The sequence below is a fragment of the Dichomitus squalens genome, assembly GCF_000275845.1.
Source record: "Dichomitus squalens LYAD-421 SS1 unplaced genomic scaffold DICSQscaffold_15, whole genome shotgun sequence".
Classification (NCBI taxonomy): domain Eukaryota; kingdom Fungi; phylum Basidiomycota; class Agaricomycetes; order Polyporales; family Polyporaceae; genus Dichomitus; species Dichomitus squalens.
Window position 1 is genome coordinate 339,731 of NW_006766897.1, and position 22,805 is coordinate 362,535.

At 55.6% G+C, this 22,805-nt stretch overlaps 9 protein-coding genes across 9 annotated transcripts; 4 read left to right on the forward strand and 5 right to left on the reverse strand.

Annotated features, from left to right (window-relative positions):
- Nucleotides 1-157: 157 nt before the first annotated feature.
- Nucleotides 158-5,378, reverse strand: DICSQDRAFT_106312 (RNB-domain-containing protein; the record flags this gene model as incomplete). Its single annotated transcript, XM_007365988.1, has 10 exons — nt 158-941; nt 1,000-1,554; nt 1,606-1,707; nt 1,767-2,040; nt 2,097-2,471; nt 2,523-2,680; nt 2,737-3,067; nt 3,119-3,761; nt 3,813-4,248; nt 4,308-5,378. The coding sequence occupies 10 exons, from the start codon at nt 5,376-5,378 to the stop codon at nt 480-482; spliced, it is 4,407 nt and encodes a 1,468-aa protein (XP_007366050.1). The 3' UTR covers nt 158-479.
- Nucleotides 5,379-5,913: 535 nt separating this feature from the next.
- Nucleotides 5,914-7,644, reverse strand: DICSQDRAFT_170360 (uncharacterized protein; the record flags this gene model as incomplete). The annotated part of the gene is made up of 13 exons (XM_007365989.1): nt 5,914-6,012; nt 6,073-6,124; nt 6,176-6,230; nt 6,290-6,338; nt 6,397-6,528; nt 6,581-6,683; nt 6,739-6,872; nt 6,924-7,093; nt 7,145-7,162; nt 7,218-7,329; nt 7,381-7,433; nt 7,484-7,517; nt 7,576-7,644. 13 exons carry the CDS (start codon nt 7,642-7,644, stop codon nt 5,914-5,916), a joined length of 1,080 nt encoding a protein of 359 aa, XP_007366051.1.
- Nucleotides 7,645-7,971: 327 nt separating this feature from the next.
- Nucleotides 7,972-8,958, reverse strand: DICSQDRAFT_136779 (vacuolar sorting protein Vps24). The gene is made up of 5 exons (XM_007365990.1): nt 8,826-8,958; nt 8,587-8,764; nt 8,409-8,530; nt 8,203-8,355; nt 7,972-8,144 (listed from the first exon to the last, which is right to left on the reverse strand). Exons 1-5 carry the CDS (start codon nt 8,934-8,936, stop codon nt 8,058-8,060), a joined length of 651 nt encoding a protein of 216 aa, XP_007366052.1. The 5' UTR covers nt 8,937-8,958; the 3' UTR covers nt 7,972-8,057.
- A 172-nt stretch (nt 8,959-9,130) lies between these two features.
- DICSQDRAFT_106322 (uncharacterized protein) lies at nt 9,131-10,422 on the forward strand (the record flags this gene model as incomplete). Its single annotated transcript, XM_007365991.1, has 4 exons — nt 9,131-9,469; nt 9,528-9,667; nt 9,720-9,770; nt 9,829-10,422. The coding sequence occupies exons 1-4, from the start codon at nt 9,313-9,315 to the stop codon at nt 10,420-10,422; spliced, it is 942 nt and encodes a 313-aa protein (XP_007366053.1). The 5' UTR covers nt 9,131-9,312.
- Nucleotides 10,423-10,450: 28 nt separating this feature from the next.
- On the reverse strand, nt 10,451-15,113 carry DICSQDRAFT_106324 (uncharacterized protein; the record flags this gene model as incomplete). The annotated part of the gene is made up of 12 exons (XM_007365992.1): nt 14,930-15,113; nt 14,836-14,872; nt 14,757-14,783; nt 14,401-14,703; nt 14,079-14,335; nt 13,819-14,030; nt 13,699-13,769; nt 13,538-13,648; nt 13,449-13,489; nt 12,097-13,396; nt 11,267-11,680; nt 10,451-11,200 (listed from the first exon to the last, which is right to left on the reverse strand). Exons 1-12 carry the CDS (start codon nt 15,049-15,051, stop codon nt 10,451-10,453), a joined length of 3,645 nt encoding a protein of 1,214 aa, XP_007366054.1. The 5' UTR covers nt 15,052-15,113.
- A 167-nt stretch (nt 15,114-15,280) lies between these two features.
- Nucleotides 15,281-15,911, forward strand: DICSQDRAFT_136781 (uncharacterized protein). Its single transcript, XM_007365993.1, has 2 exons — nt 15,281-15,524; nt 15,576-15,911. Exons 1-2 carry the CDS (start codon nt 15,403-15,405, stop codon nt 15,805-15,807), a joined length of 354 nt encoding a protein of 117 aa, XP_007366055.1. The 5' UTR covers nt 15,281-15,402; the 3' UTR covers nt 15,808-15,911.
- A 207-nt stretch (nt 15,912-16,118) lies between these two features.
- Nucleotides 16,119-19,029, reverse strand: DICSQDRAFT_86741 (uncharacterized protein). The gene is made up of 9 exons (XM_007365994.1): nt 18,982-19,029; nt 18,690-18,820; nt 18,473-18,633; nt 18,049-18,415; nt 17,431-17,998; nt 17,141-17,377; nt 16,702-17,084; nt 16,313-16,647; nt 16,119-16,252 (listed from the first exon to the last, which is right to left on the reverse strand). The coding sequence occupies exons 2-5, from the start codon at nt 18,818-18,820 to the stop codon at nt 17,761-17,763; spliced, it is 897 nt and encodes a 298-aa protein (XP_007366056.1). The 5' UTR covers nt 18,982-19,029; the 3' UTR covers nt 16,119-16,252; nt 16,313-16,647; nt 16,702-17,084; nt 17,141-17,377; nt 17,431-17,760.
- A 150-nt stretch (nt 19,030-19,179) lies between these two features.
- Nucleotides 19,180-20,215, forward strand: DICSQDRAFT_155310 (RNA-binding domain-containing protein). The gene is made up of 4 exons (XM_007365995.1): nt 19,180-19,581; nt 19,638-19,762; nt 19,815-19,881; nt 19,937-20,215. The coding sequence occupies exons 1-4, from the start codon at nt 19,242-19,244 to the stop codon at nt 20,065-20,067; spliced, it is 663 nt and encodes a 220-aa protein (XP_007366057.1). The 5' UTR covers nt 19,180-19,241; the 3' UTR covers nt 20,068-20,215.
- A 198-nt stretch (nt 20,216-20,413) lies between these two features.
- Nucleotides 20,414-22,795, forward strand: DICSQDRAFT_61364 (uncharacterized protein; the record flags this gene model as incomplete). The annotated part of the gene is made up of 10 exons (XM_007365996.1): nt 20,414-20,437; nt 20,491-20,823; nt 20,884-20,990; nt 21,043-21,313; nt 21,373-21,466; nt 21,520-21,743; nt 21,799-21,947; nt 22,001-22,373; nt 22,430-22,561; nt 22,619-22,795. The coding sequence occupies 10 exons, from the start codon at nt 20,414-20,416 to the stop codon at nt 22,793-22,795; spliced, it is 1,884 nt and encodes a 627-aa protein (XP_007366058.1).
- Nucleotides 22,796-22,805: the final 10 nt, after the last annotated feature.

A 22,805-nucleotide genomic window follows, 5' to 3' on the forward strand; every position in this document is an offset into this window, starting at 1 on the left:
CATGTGAACGCTCTCAGTGTAATCTATTTCTTACAGGTGATGCGCTATTATGAACGTGCTCCGTAGCACACACCTTATGCTGTGTATGAACCCACCATGCGTGAAGTTCTATCAGCATCCATCATGAAGAATTAGCTCATGCAATCTGCAAAACTCGGTCACACAATCATTTGTAGGGTCAAACAGCATACACATTCGAACGATCCACGAGCAGAAAGATCCCATAGTACAGGCACAGCAGCTGCGACGAAGACGCATGGTGAGGACGAGAGACTGAACGCGGTAGGCCGGACAAGCTACACAACGCGCGGGGGAAGGCGGCAGCACTGCTGGGGAAGAATGGAAGTACAACACCGTACAGAAACACGATGGGACATGGAAGACGTTAGGAGAATGGGACGCATGAGCTACTTCGACACATATCGTACAAGAACCCCCCTTGAAGAAGGACATGAACAGCGAAGAGCGAGACACATTGTTCAAGCGGTCTGCTTCTTCTCTTCTTGAGCGTAAGGGTTGACGCTGTAGACCTTGATGACAGGAGGGCTCTTAGTAAGGTCGGCGGTGACGATGACCGGGACAGTCTGGAGCTCGCGGATCTCCTGGATCCTGTGGCCTGAGGGAAGGGTCCTCAAGCCTTCGAAAGTGGGCGGCAGCTTCTGCTTCGAGAGCAGGCGCTGCTTGGAATCCTTGACGTCATCTTCCTGGTCGTTGGCGCGGCCGAGGACGATCTCGTCCTCTTCGTTGTCGTCCTCGTCGAAGAGCGCCTTCTCGTCGTGGACAGAGCGAGAGGCGACTTCCATCTTGACCGCGTGCTGCTCGGCGTTCTGCTTCACCTTCTTGAGATGCTCATCATCGCTGTTCTCTGCGAGCCAGGTGATCACATCGCGCGTCGACCAGTAGATCTGGAGCGTGTGAGTGTGCTCATCGTAGACGTGATTCTGTGAGAAATGATCAGAATCAGCGCATTGAACGCACGAGTAGTACATATTGACATACATCAATGGGCATTTGGTCAACGTGGACACGCTTCTCGATACCGAATTCAGGTACGAGGACATCGAAAGCGGCGTCCAACACGCCGATGACCTTCGCCTGACGGATGACAGGGCCGTAGCGCTGCGTGAGGTCGGATACGAGAACACACAGGTACAAGTGCGCGGATTGCTCCTGCGCGAGCTTAGCCGAGTCTCTCTTGATGTTGCATTGCTGTGCGACCTTGGCGACTGCGTCACGATCCATGTTGAACTTGGGTTCCGAGCCGCCCTGAAGGATGGCGTCGAGTTGACGATGGACTAAGATGTCCGCATAGCGACGAATCGGGGAGGTAAAGTGGGAGTAGAGGGGAACGTTGAGGGCATAGTGGCCGTACTTCGCGATGTCGAGCATACCAGCGCAGAAGTACTTAGCACGAGGCGAAGCCTTCTGGAGCAGGAGCTCCAGGATGGTGCGTGCCGTAGGGTCCTCGACGGTCTCGAGAGACTTCATGAGGGTGGCGACAGAAGACGTGTCCACCTTGTACCCAAGACGCGCAGCGCGCTCGACAAACGCGTTCTTCAAACTCGGTCAATCGATATACATGCACATGAACATCAGCAGACTCACAAGACGACGCTCAATAGGGCTGTCGTGCCTACGGAGCATGGCTTGCTCAGAGAAATGGACGGCAACTTGCTGGGCAACAGCAATATTGGTCAGGAGCATGAACTGTAGTCGTTTGTCAGTATCGTGCCATGCAACAATATCCGCAGATTCCAAGAGCGTACCTCCTCAATCAGATTGTTGGCCTCGTTCCTCTGGTACTGGCCACAGTCGATGGGCAAACCGTTCTCATCGAGCTTGAATGCCAGACGAAGAGAGTGCGTCTTCACACAACCGTTCTGGAAGCGGCGTTCACGGAGCTGCTTGGCGATGTCGTGTAGGACCTTGATATCGTGGGCTATACCCTCGGCATCGTGCGCTGGATCGACAGGAAAATCACCAAGCGTCTTCCCATCAATGAGATCTTGGGCCTTAGCGTAGGAGAGCTTCGCAGCGGACCTAGGAGAAGCTTGTGAGTGGGAGGACTAGCAGACATGACCACGACGGATTCGCACTTGATGATTGTCCTGCCGAACCACTTCTTGACTACCTTCGCATCCTTGCTCATCGTGAAGATGACGGAGAACGCGAGGCGGTCCTGGCCGGGAAGAAGGCTGCAGACTTGCTCACTCAAAGTAGGTGGAAGCATGGGGACAGCGCGTTGCACGAGGTAAACGCTGGTTGCCCTCTTCCTTGCATCACGATCGAGAGCCGTGTTTGGCTTGACGAAGAACGACACATCTGCGATGTGAACGCCAATGTCGTAGGTGCCGTCATCGTTGGCCTTGACCGACACAGCGTCGTCCAAGTCCTTAGCATCGTCGGGGTCAATAGTGAAGACACGCTCGCTGCGGAGATCCTTGCGAACGTCGAACTCGCGCTCGGGAATACTAGCGGAACCATGAGGGGATGCAATCATTGTGTCACGAAATGAGACTCACGACCAGGGTGTGGGAGGAAGACACTTGATCACGTTGTCGCTGAACTCCTCCGTGGGGAAGTTACAATCCTTGAGAAGCGCACTAGTCTCGACCTCAATGTCGCCAATCGGACCGAGTTCTTCAACGAGGGTACCGAAGGGATGAAGGGATGAGATAGGCTATTAATGACCACATGAGCTACAAGCACCGCAAAATGATCGTCGATTACACGTACATGACGCTTGATGCAGGCAACGAACAGCTTGTTGGCGTACGCCTCGGAGTTCTGCACAAAGTCGGGGGGCGCCTGCTCAGTGGGAATGGCAATGAGGGGAACACGCTTGTCAGTGGGCTTGAACCAAACGATCTTGGGACGCTCAATAGGACGACGGGGTTCGTCGCCCCTGTCACCCTCTCTCTCGCGGCGTTCAGCCTCCTGCTTCTCTTTGGTAGCTGCCGACGACGGACGGAGCAGACCCAACGTTCCGGAGAACAGCTGCCCGGGCATGCGTTCGACGACCGCCACGACGTGGCCAGCGAACTGCGGCTTCACGTCGTCGGTCACCCTGCACGGAACAATCAGCCCACCATCGCCAACGACATGACTTCGCACATACTCCTCATCCTCGAAGAGCATCAAGCCCTGTCCTTCAACCTCGACATCATCCTTTTTCTTGTCGTTCTTGCGGCCAGCAGCGCCCTTCAGATCGTACGCAGAGTTTTCTTCCTTCTTGCGCTTCTTCTCCTCCTTCTCCTTCTTGGTGCCCCAAACTTCGTCGACGTCAAGCAGTTCAACCGCGACGATATCACCTTCCAGGGCACGGTTGCGGTCCTTGGAGCCACAGATATAGATGTCGGCGTCCAGGACTTCCGTCGCGACGTACGCATCCGACCGATTACGTTTGTTGACTCGTAGGATACCGACCACAAGCTTACCAGCCGCGAGAAGCGGGGGAAGCGAGGCCTGAGGGAGATAGGGAGCGAAAAGCGACTTGCGTTGGGGTTGGCTAGACTGCTGTTGAAGCTGAGACTGGAACTGCTGCTGTTGCTGCTGAAGGAGGTTGATGCCACCCAGACCGAGGCCCATCATGTTGGCCGCCATCATATTCGGAAGCATGTTCGGGAAGCTGAAGGACATGGCCTTCTGGTGGTGACCGCCAGCAGCCGCACGGAACTGCTGCAGACTCTGGAGCTGAGCTTGAGCCTGAGCGAGGTCGGCTGCGAAGTTGCCGCCTCCCTGGAGGTTGTTCAAACCACCATCTGCGCACATGTCAGCGCCTCACTCATCTGCCAGAATCATCAACCACTCACTGATACGCCAGCTGGAATCGGAGCGAGAGTGGCCAGAGCCGCCAAGGCCAACAGGAGGCGCGAAGCCATCGTCAAAGCCGTCTGCGCTGTGAGAGAAGCCGAGAGCAGCCAAGCTGGGCTGACCGCTTGTCTTGTTAAGGACATTGACGCTGTGACGTCTTCCGTGCCCACGAGGAACAGACGATGACTGTCCATCGAGACCCATACCCAAGCCGCCAAGACTCCCGAACTGGCCCATGGCGGTCTGTGGACCACCAAAGGCACCGAGGCCCGCATTCATCGACGGGACGGCAGTGCTGTGGACACGACGGTGTACGTTGCGGCCAGGCGCGAGACCACTCGTCTGGAAGGAGAGCACCTGGTTTGAGGCGAGCTGCTGCTGATAGAGGGCTTGTTGCTGCTGCTGCAACGCCTCAATCTGGCTCTGAATAGCGATCTGATACGACAACTAATTGGCATATAGACACAAGACATGCAGCCAGACCAAGCACACACCTGCTCTGCCATAATCCCAGAGATGTCCCCACGCTCGTCGGGCTTCCTGTGGCCATCCTCAAGGTTCCCGAAGTTGTTGTTCTGGTTCTGCTGGGGGAACTGGAACCCTACGTCCTCCTCGTTGATTGGAGGGCCCATCGTGAGGTTCGAGCTAGGACGTCTGCGCGCTCCGAACATGAAGTTGGGCGCGAGTTGTGGGCGGCCGGTCGGACCAACGATGTCTCCCTGATCTTGCTGCTGTTGAGCAGCAAGGGCTTGGAAGCGAGGTGGATTGAAGCTCTGTGACAGCGAACGGCGCTGGTGCCCAGTCTGGTAAGCATTCTCTGGGATCTCTCCCTCTTCGATGATCGTCGTTCCCTGTCCGTCCTCCACATCCTCCATCATCGAGCCGAGGTTCGGGGAATAACCCAGCCCGCCGCTGAGCGACGACGCACCCAGCGAGGCCGCCTTACGGTGACGCGGGGGCTGTTCGTGGCCGGAGCTGGGGAAGGCTTGCGCCCCGGGCTGAAACACGGGGGCGTTCACGGGAAGGTTAGAAGCCGCGGCGAGGGACTGGAGACTACCCTGCTGGCTGGGAGGGGAGGTCGTCTTGAGGTCCGCGATAACGCGCTGGAGCGACGAGAGCGCATCGCTGCTCTCGCTCGTCGCGGGCGGGACGGGGGAGGGCTGTTTCGGCCTGTTTCCCCCGCCTTGACCACGGTTACCCTGCGAGGTCGACTGGCCCTTCTTGTGTCCTCCACCCTGCTGCCCTCCACCGCGGCCCGACTGCGACTTGCCGCGCTGCCTGCCGTCGCCGCTGTTGTTGTTCTTGCGGGTGTTGGCAGACTCGGAGCCTGAGTCTGCGGCGCCCTGGGCGTTGCTGGGCTTCCTGCTGCTCGGATTGCTCGACCGTGAGGAGGGCCGAGCGCTGCCCGCGCCTGCGCCGACAGAGGTCGAGCGAGAAGTAGGGCCGTTCTTCTTGGGGGCTGGTTTGTTGCCGCCCTGTTGAACAGAGCCGTTAGACGGCTGCTGCTTCTTGTCGTCTTTCTTGGGCAGCGTCTGCTGTGTCTGGGGGGTGATTTCGTCCGTCATATCGTTCGTAACGTGATGTACGCGTTGTAGGTTATTTCAGTTATTATGCGATGTTTTGTGGGTTGTGCTGTTTTCTGTAGGAAAGTTGGCGAAAGGTGACGAAGACTGGTGGTGGATGAGGATGGCGAGGAGGAATCACGGTAAAATGAGATCTTACACGAAGTTGGGTAGTAATTCGTAAACGTAGGCTTTGCCCTGTAGGGCGAGTGGGAGTTTATTGGAGTGGTTGCCTGGGTAGGCGTGGAAGGGGATGTTTATCGTCGCAAGGGGGAGGCAGACTCGTCAATGAGAGCTATAAGGTCTCGCGAGGCGGCTATACTCGGTTCCCACGGCCCTTAGTCACTGATACGCACCGCTGTGCGGAGTTCGCTGGCTCTATTTTCCTCAGACATGCGCCCACTCGCAACAATAAGAGGTGCTAGCGTGCTCAGATTCAGGCGTCATATGCCACGTATCACACACGGACCACGATCTACAGGAATAGGTTGTCAAAGCAGAGTACAATATTCTACGCAAGCGTTCTAGAATAGCAGCTCTATGCCTTGGCCAACTTGTCGATGATGGCAGCAGTGTACTCCTTCGTCGACGCTTTGCCGCCAAGGTCGCCAGTGATCGACTTGCCCTCGGCGATGGTCTGCACACAATTTGCGAGATTAGTAACTTGGAATCCCGTCGGCAGGAACACGACACATACCGTGAGCGCCGCCTTCTCGATCTTGTCGGCGTACTCGTTAAGGTTCATGTGCCTGCCCCACAAAATGAAACTTCCTATCGCTTCAAGATACGACGGAGCTTACCTGAGCATCATGAGAGACGACAAGAGGAGCGCCGTCGGGTTAGCTAAGCCCTTGCCTATTGGATGGAACAGGCTTCAATACGAGCCCCAAAACCACAAATGGAGTACTGCATACCTGCGATGTCTGGTGCCGAGCCGTGGACAGCCTCAAAGATGGAGGCGTCCTGCACATCAAGCATATCAGTTACCTCCCACGAGCGGTCACAATGGAAATGCACATACACGTCCAATGTTGCCGGACGGCGTCAAACCCAGGCCGCCAATGAGACCCGCGCACATGTCGGAAAGAATATCACCGTAGAGGTTGGGCATGACCATCACACGATCCGAGTACGGCCGCGGGTTTTGTACGATCTAGCGCACGCCTATCAGTAACATGCCGCATACAACCGAGAGGAAGACATACCTGCAGGCATGCACGATCGAGGAGGTCCTCATCGTAGCTGATATCCGGGAAGTCCTTCGCAACCTGACGGCACGCGGACAAGAACATCCCGTCAGACATTTTCCTGCGGATCAACGTCATGTCAATTCAGTCCGTGTAGAAGACTCCGGGCTGCGCACATGATGTTAGCCTTGTGCACGGCAGTGACGCGCTTGCGGCCGGAAGCTTGGGCGTAATGGAATGCGTAACGAGCAACGCGCTCGGACGCGTCCCAGGTGATGAGCTTGATGGACTGGACAACGCCGTCGACTACCTGTAACGCGTCTCAGTACAGGCGTAACGGCTACGTCACATATATGCATACCTCATGCTCAATGCCGGAGTATTCACCCTCCGTGTTCTCCCGAATTAGGACGGTGTTGACGTCGTCGTAGGGGGTCTTGAAGCCCTTGATAGAAGCGCAAGGACGAACATTCGCAAAGAGGTTGAAGGTCCTGCGGAGGGTCAAGTTCAAAGAAACGTGGCCCTTGCCGACTGCACTTTCCGTCAAAGCAATTTCTACCCGAAAATAGCCGATGTACTAACTGGGGGTAGCGAGAGGACCTGCCAGTGCAAGACACATCAGGGACCGTAGGAACTGTAGACGGCTGATACGTACCCTTCAACGCAACGGTGTTCTTCCTGACCGATGTAATGGCAGCGTCAGGTATGACCGTCTTTCCGCCCTTCAGGATGGGGGTGACGTCGACCTCCTCCCATTGGATAGGAACCTACGCGGAGGTCAACATCGACTCGTCTTACATGTTTGAGGTATGGCGTACGTTGGCAGCCGCGTAGATGTTCTTCACGGACTCACTAATCTCCGGGCCAATACCTGCAATGACCGTCACGTCATGGCTCCTCCCGCGTCAACAAGATGCTCACCGTCGCCGGGAATCAAAGTGACTGTATATTTGCCCTGAGATAACGGGTTCCACTTCGGTTTCTGTGATTGAGGAAAGGAAGAGAACACGTACGTTCGCGCCTTTCTGACCAGCGAAGGCGGCGGTTGGTGCGGCAGAAGCGTAACGACGGAAGGCCTGCATCCGGAATAAGTCTCTGACACCCTACGACGACGCTGCCATGACTCGCCTGGTGGCCCTTCACTGCGACCCGCGCACTGCCAGTGAGGGTACGAGATGCAAGCATTTTTGCAGGAGTCGGGAGACGACGGAGGAGGGAGGAGGTAAAGCCGAAACTCGAGCAGGGCTGAAATCATTGCGGCGCACGTGAGGCATGATGTACTTCCACGTGGCGCCCATCAGTCTTCCTGGCTTGTCCCGACAGCTTTCCGTGCCGATGCTTTCCGTCCCTGTGCTCAGGCTACCCGCGGCGCTCAGGCGCACCATCCGCGCAGAATTCTACAAAGTCCGGGGTTCCAGATCTACTACAGCATACACGAACGAGATATGATACAGGGCGTACGAACGTGAGAGTAAGCAAGTGTATATCGTGGGTATCATCCGCTCAAGAGCCCGTTCAACTGCTGCCGATACTGCTCCATCGCCCTCTCCGTCTCCTCGTCCTCCGCCTGGTCCTGTAATGACTGAGATGTCCAGAGTCAATACGCCAAATAGTTTCGCAAGCGGTCTCGAAATGCTGACCGGAAGCTCTTCCTTGACAGTACCGGCCTGTCCGAGCTTGCCTTCTGTAAGGTCATAGAGAACTTTGTCGACCTCGGCGTCGGCTTCCTCTTCTAGCTCTTCGTCATCGTCCATTTGGAGAGTATCGTCCAGCATCTCTTCCATGATACCCGCCTAGCCCATGTTCGGTGACGACGGGAGAATGAAGGGACAAATGGCGAACTCACTTTCGTCATCTCCATGCTCATCTCCCGCATTGCCTGGCTGATCTGAGGCAACTTCACAAGGGCATTGGAAAGCTTCATGATCTCGGTAGACTTCTGCAACGAGCCCGTGACCTTGATCATAGCTATGCACAGCTATTGAGCACATATGTTGCCTGCACAAACGTCACTAGAAGCGCACCCATTTGTTGCTGAAGCTGGTTGCTGATCGATCCTAGTCTGGCTTTGCTGACCGAAAGGCGGTCCATCTGCTTGTGGCTCCTCACAACCTCCTTCGCCATGATTCTCGCGGACTTGGTGTCGCCCTTCTTGGCGAGCTGCTTCACTGTCTGCTGCGCCTTCTTGGTCGCCGTATCAAGCTAGATAGCATCAACCTGGACACTCAGCTCCAAGCCTGAGACGGAAACGATGGTGCCGAACCTGCCTCATCTCCCGGTCGATGACCCGTTGCTCGGAGCGCAACATGGCTTGCCATGCCCGAACCTTCTCCTCAGCGGTTGGTCCATAGATAAAGCGGTTGATGGTCTGCATAGGAGATGAAGATAAGTTGAATGGGAGACGAGGAGGGAGTACTGTGCAGAGCCCGGATATGGATTGTGGCACTGGGCGAGTGGCGCGCAGACGCGGTGCATGTGACTCGCGCGCGCGTGAGTCCTATTAATATTTATCGTCCTCCCTCACGATCCCGACTACAGTCTCCTAAAGTTGAAACCTCGACCGATTGTGCTAGGATGGCTGACACTGTAGGGCCACACCTCAGCGCTGCCTCCATATAGGTATCCAATTCCCTCAGCTCAGCTGAGAACTCATCCTTTTCGTCGCTTTCGCTGGTCGATATAACCCTCGTCACTTGCTCGCTTGGAACTGCTTTCTGTCAGCATATTCTGGTAGTCGTTCGCTTGTTGTTATGTCTGCTCTTCTGGCTCTGGCAATCCTTTCCGCGCGGGCGCTGGCCGCCCTCACCCCAACCGCTCCTGGTCCTGGTGACACTTTTGCGGCTGGCTCACCGTGCACGATCAAATGGGACGCCGACACCAGTGGGACGTGGACGAACGTTTCCATCTGTATGTCTCTCTGCGCCTGAATGATCGCGCTCTCAAGCTGATGGCCGTGACTACTTAGATCTCATGACGGGTCCCAACAGCAATATGACGCGGCTTGTGACTGTAACCTCTGGTCTTGATGGCACGGACACAAGTCTCTCTCCGTACAACTGGACCTGTCCTGAGGTCGACCCATACTCCACCATCTACTTCTACCAAGTAAGTCTCGAAGCTATCTTGAGGAGTCGTCCATGCGGCTGACAGGTTACAGTTCACTAATGGAGATGATGCACAAGACTCCCAGTGGACGACTCGCTTTACGGTACGCTCCGTCAAGTCACGGCGTCTCATATAGAATGTTTCTGACTTTGGTGTTCAAGATTACCTCAGAATCGGGCGACAGCGTGGAGCCGGAGCATCCTACACAGCCGGACGGCGACTCCGTGCCTTGGGGCGAAGGCCATGTCTCGTCCGAAGACGACGACGAGTCGCCCAAGCACGGGCATTCCAAATCAACATCCTCCACCAACGACACTCCACAGAGCGGCACGGACGACCAAGGTGACGGGACCGCCGACATGTCGACTGATGATGACTCTCAAGACGGGCAAAGCAAGCACGTAGAGGATGCATCAACGTCACCCTTTGCCAAACCATTTTCCGCTGTTACATCTCTAGGTACTAAGTCCTTGCCATCGCCCAATCTGCCCACCAGACCTCCTAAGAGTGGCAGTATCTCTAAGGAAGTCTCGTTCCCGACCATCAGCTTGCCTAGAAAGGCACGTCCCCCTATGCAAGTCAGTCCCTCTTCAGTCAGTCCTGCAAGTGGGACCTCGACGCGCTCGCAGATGGGACCCGGCATATCAAACATGGACAACAGCCTTCAGCTCGCCAGCGCGGGTTCCACCCAGCGAGGTCAGCGATGGAAGGCGACTGCTACACTGTATTGGTTGCTTGCTGCTATGTTGCTGTAATCATGTCAGCGACCGTTTTGCCAAAGGATTACATGTCATGGATTTCACCTGGCTGCGATGCATGAACGATCGAGTCCATCGCTCGTACGCCCTGTGGCGTGGCCTCTGATGTATCCATGTCTTTCATCGTAAGCAAAAGCGGCGCATGGTCGCTGTGTCCTCTCTCCTGCGGATCCTCCAGGTAAGTGATGTCCACAACATCCTCCTCCAGATTCCTGTCCACGAGCGCGTAATCCACCCTCGCGCAGTCCGTGCCCGGCGGCTTCCCCTTAGCAAACCAGCTGTATGCCTTTACACCGGGATACTTTTCCCGAAACACATCCACAACGTTCACCCCTGGGATGAACTGCTCCCTGAACTCCGCCCTCGCGAGCCCGTGCGGGTACTCCGTGCGCAGCCTGGGGTAGCAGTCCATCTTGGCGAGCGAGATGTTGAAGTCTCTGATCAGCACGACACGTAGCCCGCGCTGCCGGAGCGCGATGCACTCCTGCATGAGCAGCCGGTTGAACTCGCGCTTGCGCTCGTTGCGCGTCTTCGGGGCTGCCTTTCCCAACGGGTCCCGCCACATGAATTCGCTCCCGTTTAGTGCGTAGACGTTCACGAGCGCCCAGCCCGAGTGCATCTCGAGGATAAGCACCCGCCCCTCGGCGTCCCAGTAGACCTCGCGAACACACGCCACGGGGCTCGGCTCCCTCACAAATGTCGCGACCCCGAAGTGTCGCTGCCCGCGGGTCGCGTGGTTAAGCGAGTGGTGCATCGTATAGCGGGGGCCGCCGTCCTCGATAGTATCCGTTGCGCTGCTACCAGTGCCGCCATTAGACTTGGTGGGATTGGGGTGGTCGACGCCGATATTTGCCGCGAACCCCAGGGCGGTGATCCACTCCTTGTCTGTGTGCCGCGCGCGTACCTCCTGAAGACATACAAAGTCGGGGGAAGCGTGTCGCCGGAAGAGGTCGCGAAGGAGTGTAGGATTGGATCCAGGTGCGACGCTCGGGGTGACGTTTGCGGCAGCGCGGGCTTTGGCAGTCGAGAGCTGAAGGAAAGGCACGGGCGTCTCGACGTTCCAGGACAATATCCTTGTTTGGCTCTCTGTTACGCCGGCTGTGGTGCCTGCGGCTTCGAGACGAGGTTTCGTTGTTGCAGGTTGTTCGCATTGGATGTCATCTCCATTTCGAGAGCGTTTCGCCATCGTTCGGTGTGAATCTGACACTATGGGTATGAACGCCGAATGTATAAGTACTTGAACTGGTCGACGTGGCTGTTCAGTCGTTGCTCATAAACGAGAGGATTAGAAGTGCTACTTGCCTGACCAGAAGAACAGTCGAAAACAGTCGATGTTCTGCGAGAGCCTGCCTCTGCGCAGTGACAGAATGGGACAGGAAGCTGAAGCAAGCAAGGTGGTTATGAAAGGCCTCGGGCGCCGTGTGGGCCGCTCCAGTGTGCTTCATAACAGAGGGCCCTGGGCAACTGAATACACGTGGTCACGTATGAGGTCATAGGGAGGACGAGCTCTCTCAGCTCGATGTCCCAGGACATTCCCAGCTTTAGCGCTCGCTGGCAGCCCAAAGAGCAGCACAACAATCTATAGCAATTATACATCGACATCATGACGTGCAATAGACAGTCTAGCGAGGTCTATACACCACCTGCCATTCACCCCCGCATCTATGACACCGGTCCGCTGCGAATCTGATTGACCAGCGTCTCCCAGTAACTCCAATCCGACCCGTCCACGCTCGGCAACGTTTCGTTCCCAACGACGGGCGATATATTGGTCTGGCTTGTGCCCAGCCATCCGTTCAAGTCGCCTAAGCCGGGTGTCGCCCACGGAAGACTAGCGCCTCCGGATTGGTCGTCCACCGCAGGACCGCCGCTGAAGATGTTGCACCACTGGTCCAGTAGCGACTGTGCTGTCTCGTCTTCGCCCACCGGGCTCCCAGAGCCTGACCCCGACTGACTCTCGGACTGTTGGAGCTGCCTGACTTGCTGGACAGGCGACGGCCGTGAGAGCTGTGAGAAGGTCTGGTTGGGCGAAGAGAGGGGGACAGAAGCGACAGAAGCGAAGGATGAAGTGGATGGAGGTACACTCGCGCTCGCATTCTGCGTATGTGACGTAACCGAACCACGAGTGTTCGATTGCGCGAGAGGGCTTGAGACGTACCCAGAAGGGGAGTCAACCGACATTCTAGGCTCGTCAGGCGTGCCCTCCGGTGTCCTCGCAGACTGCAATGACTTGACCTTCAAGAACTCGATAATCTTGACCTCTCGACGCGTGATTTCGTCTACGACTGGCAGCTGTTTGTGCCTGTCTAGGAAATAGTCGAGGAGATCGTGCATCTTGCCTTCCTCCTTGCCCTTGGGATAGAGAACGAGGTAAATGCCGGCGATCATCGCCGCCTGGAACTCTCGGTAGGCGCTCGCGACGGGGTCACGGCCTTCCCGAGTAGTGGTCGCAATGTATTCCTGGCGGATCTGGTGGTCCTTCAGGGCAGACTCGAAGCAGGCATCTCTGGACCGGGAGTACTTGGTACTGTCTAGCTTCCGGAGGAGGTAAGGCCGGTGTAGTGAAATGCGGACGAACAGGAATTCCGTCACGAGCAGGAAACGCTGCAGGGGTATGTATGTGTGTGAGTGGTCGAGTGAAGTGTCAGGGTCGAGGGAATAATATGGTGGAAGATCACGCCTCCATTTAAGGAGGTCATCATCAAGGGCCAGGACGTCCGAGTAATGCCTGGGTGAGTGCACATTTTGAAAGAAGTCGGACATCCGACCCATGATGTACGCGAGCTGATGCCTAAGAATTAGGAAGGTGGTACGAGTAGGTTGGGAGGTCGGTAGCCCCTTGATTATCGCGCCGCTAGAGGTCTTCTCGTCCGAATTTGTGGGTGGTCGCGTTGATGTGTAGCTATCGTGGATGGCAACAGGTCTACCAAGGATAAGAGCAATGGAACGGTCGGCGTGATACAGGTTGGCCCTAAATTGTGACGTATTAGCACTAAGCGTAGGACATGATTAGGTAGACTGACCAAACGCGACGCCTTCTTTCGCACTGGACCGTATCCATTCCCTGCGGAATGTCAGCTACCTGGTGATGGATCTGCGGAGCATGGCTCACCATATCTGCGCCATCCCTGTGCAGTCCTATCGCTTGAGCCGTTCTCACAGCTGCTCCCAGTTGACTCCACGATTCGGTCATTCTCCGATCGAGAACCAAGAACCGAGCACTCTATAGTATACGTGAGTGGACAGCTGGTAGCTCTGGCGAGGCGTACATACCAGCATCCGAGTCAGCACTATTTCAAAGCAATCAGGTTGGATGGCCGCCGTGATCAATAATGCACGACGGGCTAGGATGGAAGTTAGTTGTAGCAGGCCAACACCAACACGTCAACGCACAGCCCCAGTAGTATCGAGAGCCTGATGTCCTCTTGGTCTGTTCATTACCGCCAATGCTATCTGGTGCCAGCCTCACGGATATGGCGAGTACCACGAACAATAAAGGGAGGAATCGGATGTTGTTGGGATTACCCAAATTCTGCTCGTTGGCTAAGAGCGAAACGTAGGAAGCACGGAATTCGTTTTCCGATATTGGATAACGAGTCCAATTACTGACAATGATGTTAGCATCGGATGCAAACATGAATGTTGATACGTACATCGCGGTGAAGTAGTGGTCGACTAGGGCGTCCCGCAATTTTCGAGGCGGCAGCTCATTATACATGTTCTGAAGACGGTCCGCGCTGTAACCGCAATCCGTCATGAGACGCTGCAAGCGTTCGGCAGCGGTGGGTTCCATAGAGGTAATCGTAGGTTTCTGATTGATCTTGTAAAGGTCGGACTGCAGGTTATTGGCGTTCAACGAGGTGCTGTCGGGGGTACTTTCTGGACCAGGACTTGGCACCATACTTTGCAACTGTGGCCGAATGGCATATATTGTGTGATTGGTGCCATTCCAATACATATATGTAATGAACTGACCTGTTCCAAGACAGCAGGGGCAGCTACGAGTCCGGAAGCGCTCTTGCCATACCACCTTCCACTCTCGAAGTAGCCACCACTAGGATCTTCATCTTCTACCGGAGAGCGGTTACCATCGTCGGTGGGAGACATGGATCGAAATTTGTCCCCGTCGCAAGCGGGACTGCCATGTCCTTGCGACCAATAGTGAGGCAAGGCGGTTTCGACGATTTGTTCGAGACGGGCCAACCGGACGTGGATGTCCTGGTCGGTCTTGCCGGGAGTGTATGGCTTGCACAACTCCGGGACCTTACGCGCGATACACTATGCGGTCGATCAGATCGGGTAGTCTGAATGATGAAGTCCTGGCGGCTCACATGTGAACAGGGGATTTGCCTGTCGCACTAAACACGCAGTGAGCAAGACGGCTACCGAGGAATGCTGCGAGATAAGAACCTTCTGTTTCCGGCGGTGACACTCTCCGCATGAGTAGCTGCTTAGGATGACCAAGTTGAATGGATATAAGACGTTCAATCTGGCAGTGACCGACCTAACGCGCGTCCGTGCTTTCTTGTGAGCACGGCTCGAGTCCAGCTCATCCTCAGACTTGCGCCTGGTGGGGGTGAAGCCTCCAGTGCCCTCCAGATTGGATCCGGGAGTGCTCTTGGGCATGTCGGGGCGGGGACGTGACAGGAAGGCGGGGAGGATGGGTGGAGGCGGAGAGAAGGAGAAGGAAGGGGAAAAGACAAGGCAAGAGTCAGACTGTGGCTTCCGGCGAAGTCTCTGAAGAGGACCACGTGATAGAACGCCAGGCGCGTTGGGAGAGATGCGCGCATCGGCTTCGTGAGCTCACGAACCCTCGTCTCCGACCTCCAATCATCTGCGTTCCCCTGAGATTGCTGAGCAGCTCACGCTCGAGTCATCATTCGCTGCCATCTGCGCATCTTTGACATCATCCGCCGTCCTCGCCTTGCACTTCGCCCCAGCCACCGGCATCGGACCGCATTAGCCCAGTCTAGCCCCATGGAGGGGCCGCCGTGGAAGAAGCTGAAACTCTCCCTCGAGAGACCCTACAAGGACGACAACGGCGAACCAATACCAGAGCTTCTGGATATCACCCCGGACGGACATCATATCTATCGTCCGTAAGTCTCCGTCGCGAGTGTGTCGCGAGTGCATCTCATTCCCATCCGTAGCCGTGAAGACCCGACTGCTGCAGTCGGAACCAGACTGAGGCGGGTGTTCTTGGAGCGCGGTATTGATTTCTTTGAAGCAGAGAAGGGCACGCATACTACCCTCCGCGACTCTAAGGATGCGCCGGAAGAGGGCGATGCCACACAAGATGAGGGGAAAGCTGCAGAGCCATCCCACCTGATGACTCCGGAAGAGCTCTACAAGATGCGCGTAGAGCTGATGAGTGCACTCTAGTGAGTTTCACTCATGGTACTGGGCTCTATGGATAAATTGACTGAACACAGCACCGCACATGGAGAGATGTGCCAGGCGAGAGACTTGCTCACCCTCCTTCTGTCCTCGTCCCTCCCTAACCAACCATCCGCTCTCCCGCCAACCCCGCTCGCCGCCACCGTTGTCACCAAACCCGCACCTGTTGTGTCCGTGCAAGCATTCAACGCCCAGTTGGCAATTGGTGGCAAGGACAAGGCGCTCAGATCAGCCGCCGACCTATTCAAGAACGCCGCAGAGCAAATGGAACAGGGCCGCGTGTCCGGGGAGAAGTACTGGGTGGACGCCCTCAAGATCAGACGAGGAAACTGGGGTCTCATTCCTGCCCCATTGCCGCTCGGGTCTGCTACCGGAAAAGGCGCGAATGAGACGTCCAAAGACTTCCTCATTTCATACGGGCTCGAGGAGTGTACGTTGCTCTCCTATCATGTCCGTTGTGTTCCATTTTCTTGATGGTGAGTTCCCTCAGCTCCGGCATCGTTTCGCCGACGCGCGATAGGGCGTATGTCGACTTCAGATGGAACCTCATTGGAGTTCCCCATGCGTCAGCGGACACGCCTACGCGTCTCAATCATCCGCGTATCGCCGGATGGTTCACGACACGCAACCTATAATGTCCTCTCGGACCCCGATGACGGAACGCTGGATGGCGCCCTCCGTGCCGCCCAAGCGGAGATCGTAGAGCAGGAAGTGTTTTCAGCATTAATTAGGGAAGCAAGTAGCCTGCCCACGGCGTCGGCCGAAGTTTCGGAGCGTCTCATCGTCATTGACGCTGCTCAGAGCACGGAGCTCCGTTTTGAATTGGTAGGTCCGTTCATACAGCGGACGCTACAACGCCACTGACCACAATGGCGGCAGGTCGATGGCGAGAGCCTCCGCAACGACGACGGAAAGCTCGATTCTTACTGCGACCTCTTGTACTCCCTCCTTCACATCCTTTTGTCGCGTGCACACCGAGTGTCGAAGAGCACCAGACTGAACAAGGCCAGTATCGCACCCGTGCCTATCGTGCAATTGCCCCCCGTCCTGCTACCGGTAATCGACATTCTACAGTACCGCGAGTTTTGGGAGCGCGTACGTGACGAGATTGACCGCGTGGTGGCAGCATTGCGTCTTGCAGGCGTGTCTACCAAAGTGCATTACGACCCGGTAGCTGACAGTGGTAAGACCCTCGTTGCAAACCTCCTCAACGACGAGCCGAAGCCCATCGGTGGCGATGCATTGCTTCGACTGGATGATAGGTTAGTGTCCAAGCGTTCCACAAACGAGATAATCTCACGGCTCTGACCGGGCTCAGGCACACATTGCGATTCACGACGGCGTCACCATCGACTCTCATTGTGCACTTACCACAAGCCACGCTGCCTATTGCCTCTATCTCTCAACTCACCCAGTTACTCGTGGACGAGGTCTGCGGAGGTCTCTTGAGTCGGATATGCGAAATGGGAACAGGGCTATGCGAGCGAGTCAACGGGACCTGGTTCGTCGACCTTCTAAGTGGTAGGAGTGTTGGAAGATGGGAGGGCTGCGTCCTGTGAGTTGTATAACACTCCTCACTATTTGCACGACTGCTCACTCCCGCGATAGCAACTTCCAGATCAATTTCACTGGCGATACCGTCTCATGTACTGCGTCAAGGTCGGGTCGCGATGCCCGACCCTCTCTTGTTGAGGCATACCGACCTGGCGGGCAACTATCTCTCTTCGAATGGGTACGACATACCATAGAGTCGTCTTTGGGTCGGTGACACATTGCCGTTCTCTTTGCCAAAATTTGTGCGCACACGATGGTCTGGTGGTATCTGCAGTGACAGCATGGCAATAGCATAGCCTAGTTTTTGGACCATAGGCGGCGTAGGGGTGTGCGTAAAGTGATACATGGAAAGGTCGAGATCCCGGAAGAAACGAGAACAGGTGTCTACTCCTCGTTCTCGGCACGGAACGCGTCGATCTTCTCCTGGATGCGCTGCTTGCGTTGCTCCAGAGTAAGCTTGGGACTCCTGTATTTTTTGCTCTCGGCAGCCCAGTCCTTCGTCTTCTCGGTAGGCTTGAACGTGGGGTCCTCGCGGATGGCGGCGTATGCGTTGGTATAGATCTCCTCAATATCCTCTGAGCCGATGCCGTCTGCAAGGTAGGTCGAGAACTGCTTCTTGAAGCTTATGAAAAGATCAGGATGCGACTACGATGTGATACTATCAGGACGTACCGCTCGTCATCCTCCTCCTCGAGCGACTCCATGTACTCCGCCACATGACCACCGAAGATGTACTTCTTCAAGACCTCGGCGTCGAGCTCCTTAGACTCGGGGTCGTAGCCAGGGAAGCGCTTCTCGTTGTGGGGAATGAAGATACCGCCGTCCGACGCACCCTTGAGGGCACCGAACACGCGAGAACCGGTCGACGTGCGCTTGAGACCAACGTCAAGGTACGCCTTGAAAGGACGGGGCTCGTCCTCGCCGTCGAGCTCCTCCGTTAGGGCGAGGGTGCCATCAGGCTCAGTAACACCCTCGTACTTGTCAGCGAGGCCAAGCTTGGTCAGAGCACGACGAGCGGCAAGGAGACCAGTCGCGTAAGCTGATGAAGGCCGGTAGTCAATGAGTAGTCCAGTATATACGTACGATGTAGACGTACCAGCAGTCCAGTTGGTGAGACCGTGGTTGATGCCGTAGCGAGGCAGCTCTTTCGAGCGGGCAGCGGTGAGGACAAAGTCACCCTGGAGGCGGGCGTAGACGATTTGAACGATAACCTCCTTGTTCGTAAAGCGGACGACCAGGCGGTACTTCGGAGCGTTGCTACGAACTAGCGTCAGGACATACTCACAAAAGTCTAGACGCGATTCCCGACGCACTACTTGTTCTTTGCCTGGGTCACCAGCCGCTTACGCGCATAGTAGTCGGTCTTGCCCTCCCGCCGCCGACGGTACTTGACCTGGAAGCGCGAGAAGTATGCGTCGGACTTGATCTTCTTGACGAACGGCATCTAGGAAACGGGGGGAACGAAGTCAGTGCCTGAACAAACCTCATCCAAGTCGGTCCAGAGCCATCCATCCTCGTCTGGTGCGATTTCTTTCCACCAGGATTCTTTCGACGGCACTAGATGGCCCTTTGATGCGTATGAACATGATTCTGTCCAGTACTCACCTTGAAGAGGAGGGTCTTGAGGAGGGGAGGGGTTCGTTCGTTGACGGCGCACTAGCCTCCACTGTAGAATCTTGGGCGGTGAGACCCCGAAGTATTCACGTGAGCACTGGTTTCGGGGTCCCTGTACCCATTGCCCTAGCGCTAAGTCGAGAACGTTCCGAGCAGTCACGTCGCTCTTGCTCCTGGTCTCTGCCACCTGCTTGCACCCTCGGCCTCTTACCACTCCTCTTGTTACTGCCTCAAGCAAGCCACCGTCCATCATGGACCCATATTCTGCGCAGAATTACTACCAGCAATACCAGTACCAACACCAGGCGTCGTCTTCCTCCGATGTGAACCCATATCACCAGCCCTATGCGGGTCCCATGTACCCTATCCCAGGCTCGTCGACCTCCGCGCACAATGCCCCTGTACCTGCCAACGCCTACGAATATGATGTTGGAATCCTCGCTCAGCAGAGTGTGTACGTTCCAGGTGCAATGGTGGACAAACGCGGTGGCGCAGGAGGCAAGCTGGCCAAAGGCGGTAAGCGTACCACTGTCCTCCGCAAAGGCGGTGGAAAAGTCTGGGAGGACCAGACTCTGCTGGAATGGAGCCCTTGTGAGTGGACATCTTCGCAAAAACATTGAGTAGAATATTCAATCGCTCGCGAATAGCCTGGTTTCGTCTGTTCGTAGGCGACCTTAGTAACGATGTATCTGACGACGTACTGTCCAACGCATTCAACAAGTACCCGTCGTTTCAGAAGGCAAGGGTCATTCGAGATAGGCTCAGTAACAAGGTGAGCTTCACGCATGCGGAGATCCGACGCGCCATTGACACTCCCTTGACAGGCCAAGTTTGGCTTCGTAGCTTTTTCTGACCCGGAAGATTTCCTCAAAGCATGGAAGGAAATGGATGGTGAGTAATCCACCACTCGATGTGCTGGGGCTGCCAACCAACCACGCTACAATAGGCAAGTATGTGGGTAACCGCCCTATCAAGCTCAAGAAGGCTGATAACTCTGTCAACCCGGTCGAGATCGGCCACCGGAAGGCCAAGCAGCTGGAGAAGGAGCTGAAGAAGAACAGGCATAAGCCGTATTGAGCTCCAGTCAACCGTAGCATGCGGTTGGCAGACATCAAGGACGGTGGTTTTGGACGGGACATACTTGCTAGGGAGGCACCGTAGAGTAGTGTAATGTAATGTCCGTTGTGTGCTCTGAAGGCAATGTAACTTTATACATTTCATCTTTGGACGACATCAAAGTCGTGTGTCATCGGTCGCATTGGCGGTACTACAGGGCGAAGACAACCCTCTACTTCTCCCGTCAGACGCCCGTCTGCTATGCGGGCACGCGTCAGGGCGCCTCTGCCACTCCTTCCCTCTGCTCCAGCTAGCTTCGCGAAACCACTCTCTGCTTGCTGAGGCTCCGCGCGTCTACTCCACTAACATGGATATCGACAAGCTGTTCAAGGTCGGTATGTGCCCTCACGAGTCTCCTTGACATACCTCTCACGGTTGATTCAGGTGCCCAAGCTACCCGCTAGTAGCAACAAGCGACGCCTGCCTGACAATCCTACGCCTGAGATGCTCAAGCGGATGAGGATAGACGAAGAGGGTAGTTCGATTTCCACGGTGTCCCCTCCAAATGGTACAGCATCCCGCGACAAAGGGAAGAACGCGGCTACGGTGGAAGAGGAGGAAGGGGAGGATCGCATGGACTTCGCGCCTGGCGGGGATGCAGATTATTTCGCGGAGGAGGATGATGAGGGACGGTTTTTTGGCGGCGGCTTGACGAATGAGCAGAAGGACATCCTCAACATATTTGACCAGGCCGGCGGAGATGACGTGAGAGAAGACGTGAGTACTCGAGTTGAGGCCGTAACCTTGTGCTCATTACTGAGGCCAGATCCTCGTCAGTTGGATGAGATGACGATCACCGGGGTGCGGAGGTTATTGACGCGTTTCGAGCGCGCTGCAAACAAGAACCAGGACCATCGGTCGAAGTATCCGGACGACCCTACCAAGTACGTACTTTAGACGAAGCGGGTATGCATCCGTCTCTAATCCTCTTCCTAGATTCATTGACTCCGAAGCCGACCTGGACCTCGCTATCAAGGCATTGCTCCCCCTCGCGCAGTCACCGGTGCTCGCGTACCCAGAGATTGTTCGCTCCGGCGCCATCGAACGTCTCATTGGTTTGCTGAGTCACGAGAACGTCGATATCGTCATTGACGTAGTGGAAGTGATACATGAGTTTACGGACGAGGATGTTGGGAATGAGCAAGATGACGAGGAAGAAGAGGAGGGCAGTCGCGAAGATGCGCTCAAGCAATTAATTGAGAGTCTTGTGAGTGTTTGTAGTGGAACTGGAAGCAGGTACAGGCGATTCCTAACGTTCTATTCAAGCTCGCCAACTCCATCCTCGAGCTCCTTGTTGACAATTTGAGCCGTTTCAACGAGGCTGAGGAATCCGACAGACAAGGCATCTTTCATGTCCTCGGTAATGCTCCTACTTCCGCCACAGTGTTTCACCCTCACTCAATTTACGTCTAGGGATCTTCGAGAACATTCTAGGATTCAATCCTGAGCTATCGACTCAGCTTGTCTCAAAAACAAAGATTCTATCATGGGTGATGACAAGGATAGAGTCGTCAAGGCACGACGAAAACCGGGGCTACGCTGCGGAAATCTTGTCCATCTTACTTCAGAACAACCGACCAAATAGGCTAGAGTTGGGAAAGCTGAATGGCGTCGAGTCCATCCTCAAGATCCTTTCCGTGAGTTGAGTTCAGGTTCGGCTTGGATGGATGGCTGATGGTCCCTCTTTCGTAGCGCTACCGCAAGAAGGATCCCGTGGATGCAGACGAAACAGAATTCATGGAGAATGTCTTCGACTGTCTCTGCTCTGCGCTCGGAGAAGCTGAGATAAAGCAACAGTTCCTGGACAACGAAGGTGTTGACCTTATGGTCCTCATGTTGAAGTGTGCATCTCCACTCCATTGTATGTTATCCACCGCGCTGACGTCCCTTGCAGGGACAAGATGCAAGCCCGCTCGCGGGCCATCAAGGTTCTCGACTACGCTATGTCTGGTCCTGCTGGCACCGCTGCCTGCGAGACTTTCGTCGACGCTCTTGGTCTGAAGACACTCTTCTCATTTTTCATGGGCAAGGCAAACAAGAAGCAAAAAGCGAACGCCGGACATGCTGCGTCGGAGGACACTGCGCACACGCTCGGCATCGTGTCCTCCCTGCTGTCGAACCTCGCTTGGGACTCACCTGCGCGCATACGTCTATTGGTCAAGTTCGTCGAGAACAGTTATGAGAAGCCCGAGAAGCTGCTCGAGATCCGAGACTCCGCGCAGGCACGGCTCAATGCCACTGACAAGGAGATCGCAGACGAGAAAAAGGTATGGACTCTGGCAGACCTCCGATGTGTGTACAGCCTTCTCATGCTACTGCACAGCGAATGGAGGAGGATGGCGAAGAAGTCAAAGAGATGGAGGATCTGTTCTATCTCCGACGACTAGATGGCGGCCTCTTCACATTGCAGACGGTCGACTACATTCTCGCGTGGATCGTCATGGAAGACGACGGGGTATGCGCTTCTTGAACTGATTCAATTTGAGCAGAGCTGACGCTGCTTATGATACAGGTTCGGGAACATGTACGGAAGCTCCTCGACCGCAAAAATCAGTCTCTCAAGGACATCGTGAAAACGCTTCAGATCTACCACGACAATGTCGACGAGGACGATACGACCAACACAGGCGACGCGCCATCTCAGCGCGAAATTTTGCGCAACCTCATCGTCTTCCTGGATGCCTGCTGATTATATATAC

Bases quoted from the DNA above. Each gene is read 5' to 3' on its own strand.
- DICSQDRAFT_136779 (XM_007365990.1), bottom strand. From the start codon at position 8,936: ATGCAGACCATCAACCGCTTTATCTATGGACCAACCGCTGAGGAGAAG. The intron at 8,531-8,586 runs GTGCGCTTCTAG...AGCTGTGCATAG, and splicing joins CCAGCTTCAGCAACAAATGG to CTATGATCAAGGTCACGGGC. The intron at 8,356-8,408 runs GTGAGTTCGCCA...AACATGGGCTAG, and splicing joins TGAGCATGGAGATGACGAAA to GCGGGTATCATGGAAGAGAT.
- DICSQDRAFT_136781 (XM_007365993.1), top strand. From the start codon at position 15,403: ATGGAGGGGCCGCCGTGGAAGAAGCTGAAACTCTCCCTCGAGAGACCC. The intron at 15,525-15,575 runs GTAAGTCTCCGT...TCCCATCCGTAG, and splicing joins GGACATCATATCTATCGTCC to CCGTGAAGACCCGACTGCTG.
- DICSQDRAFT_86741 (XM_007365994.1), bottom strand. From the start codon at position 18,820: ATGCCGTTCGTCAAGAAGATCAAGTCCGACGCATACTTCTCGCGCTTC. The intron at 18,634-18,689 runs GTGCGTCGGGAA...GCTAGTTCGTAG, and splicing joins ACCCAGGCAAAGAACAAGTA to CAACGCTCCGAAGTACCGCC. The intron at 17,999-18,048 runs GTACGTCCTGAT...TCTTTTCATAAG, and splicing joins GAGGAGGAGGATGACGAGCG to CTTCAAGAAGCAGTTCTCGA.
- DICSQDRAFT_155310 (XM_007365995.1), top strand. From the start codon at position 19,242: ATGGACCCATATTCTGCGCAGAATTACTACCAGCAATACCAGTACCAA. The intron at 19,582-19,637 runs GTGAGTGGACAT...GCTCGCGAATAG, and splicing joins TCTGCTGGAATGGAGCCCTT to CCTGGTTTCGTCTGTTCGTA. The intron at 19,882-19,936 runs GTGAGTAATCCA...ACGCTACAATAG, and splicing joins AGCATGGAAGGAAATGGATG to GCAAGTATGTGGGTAACCGC.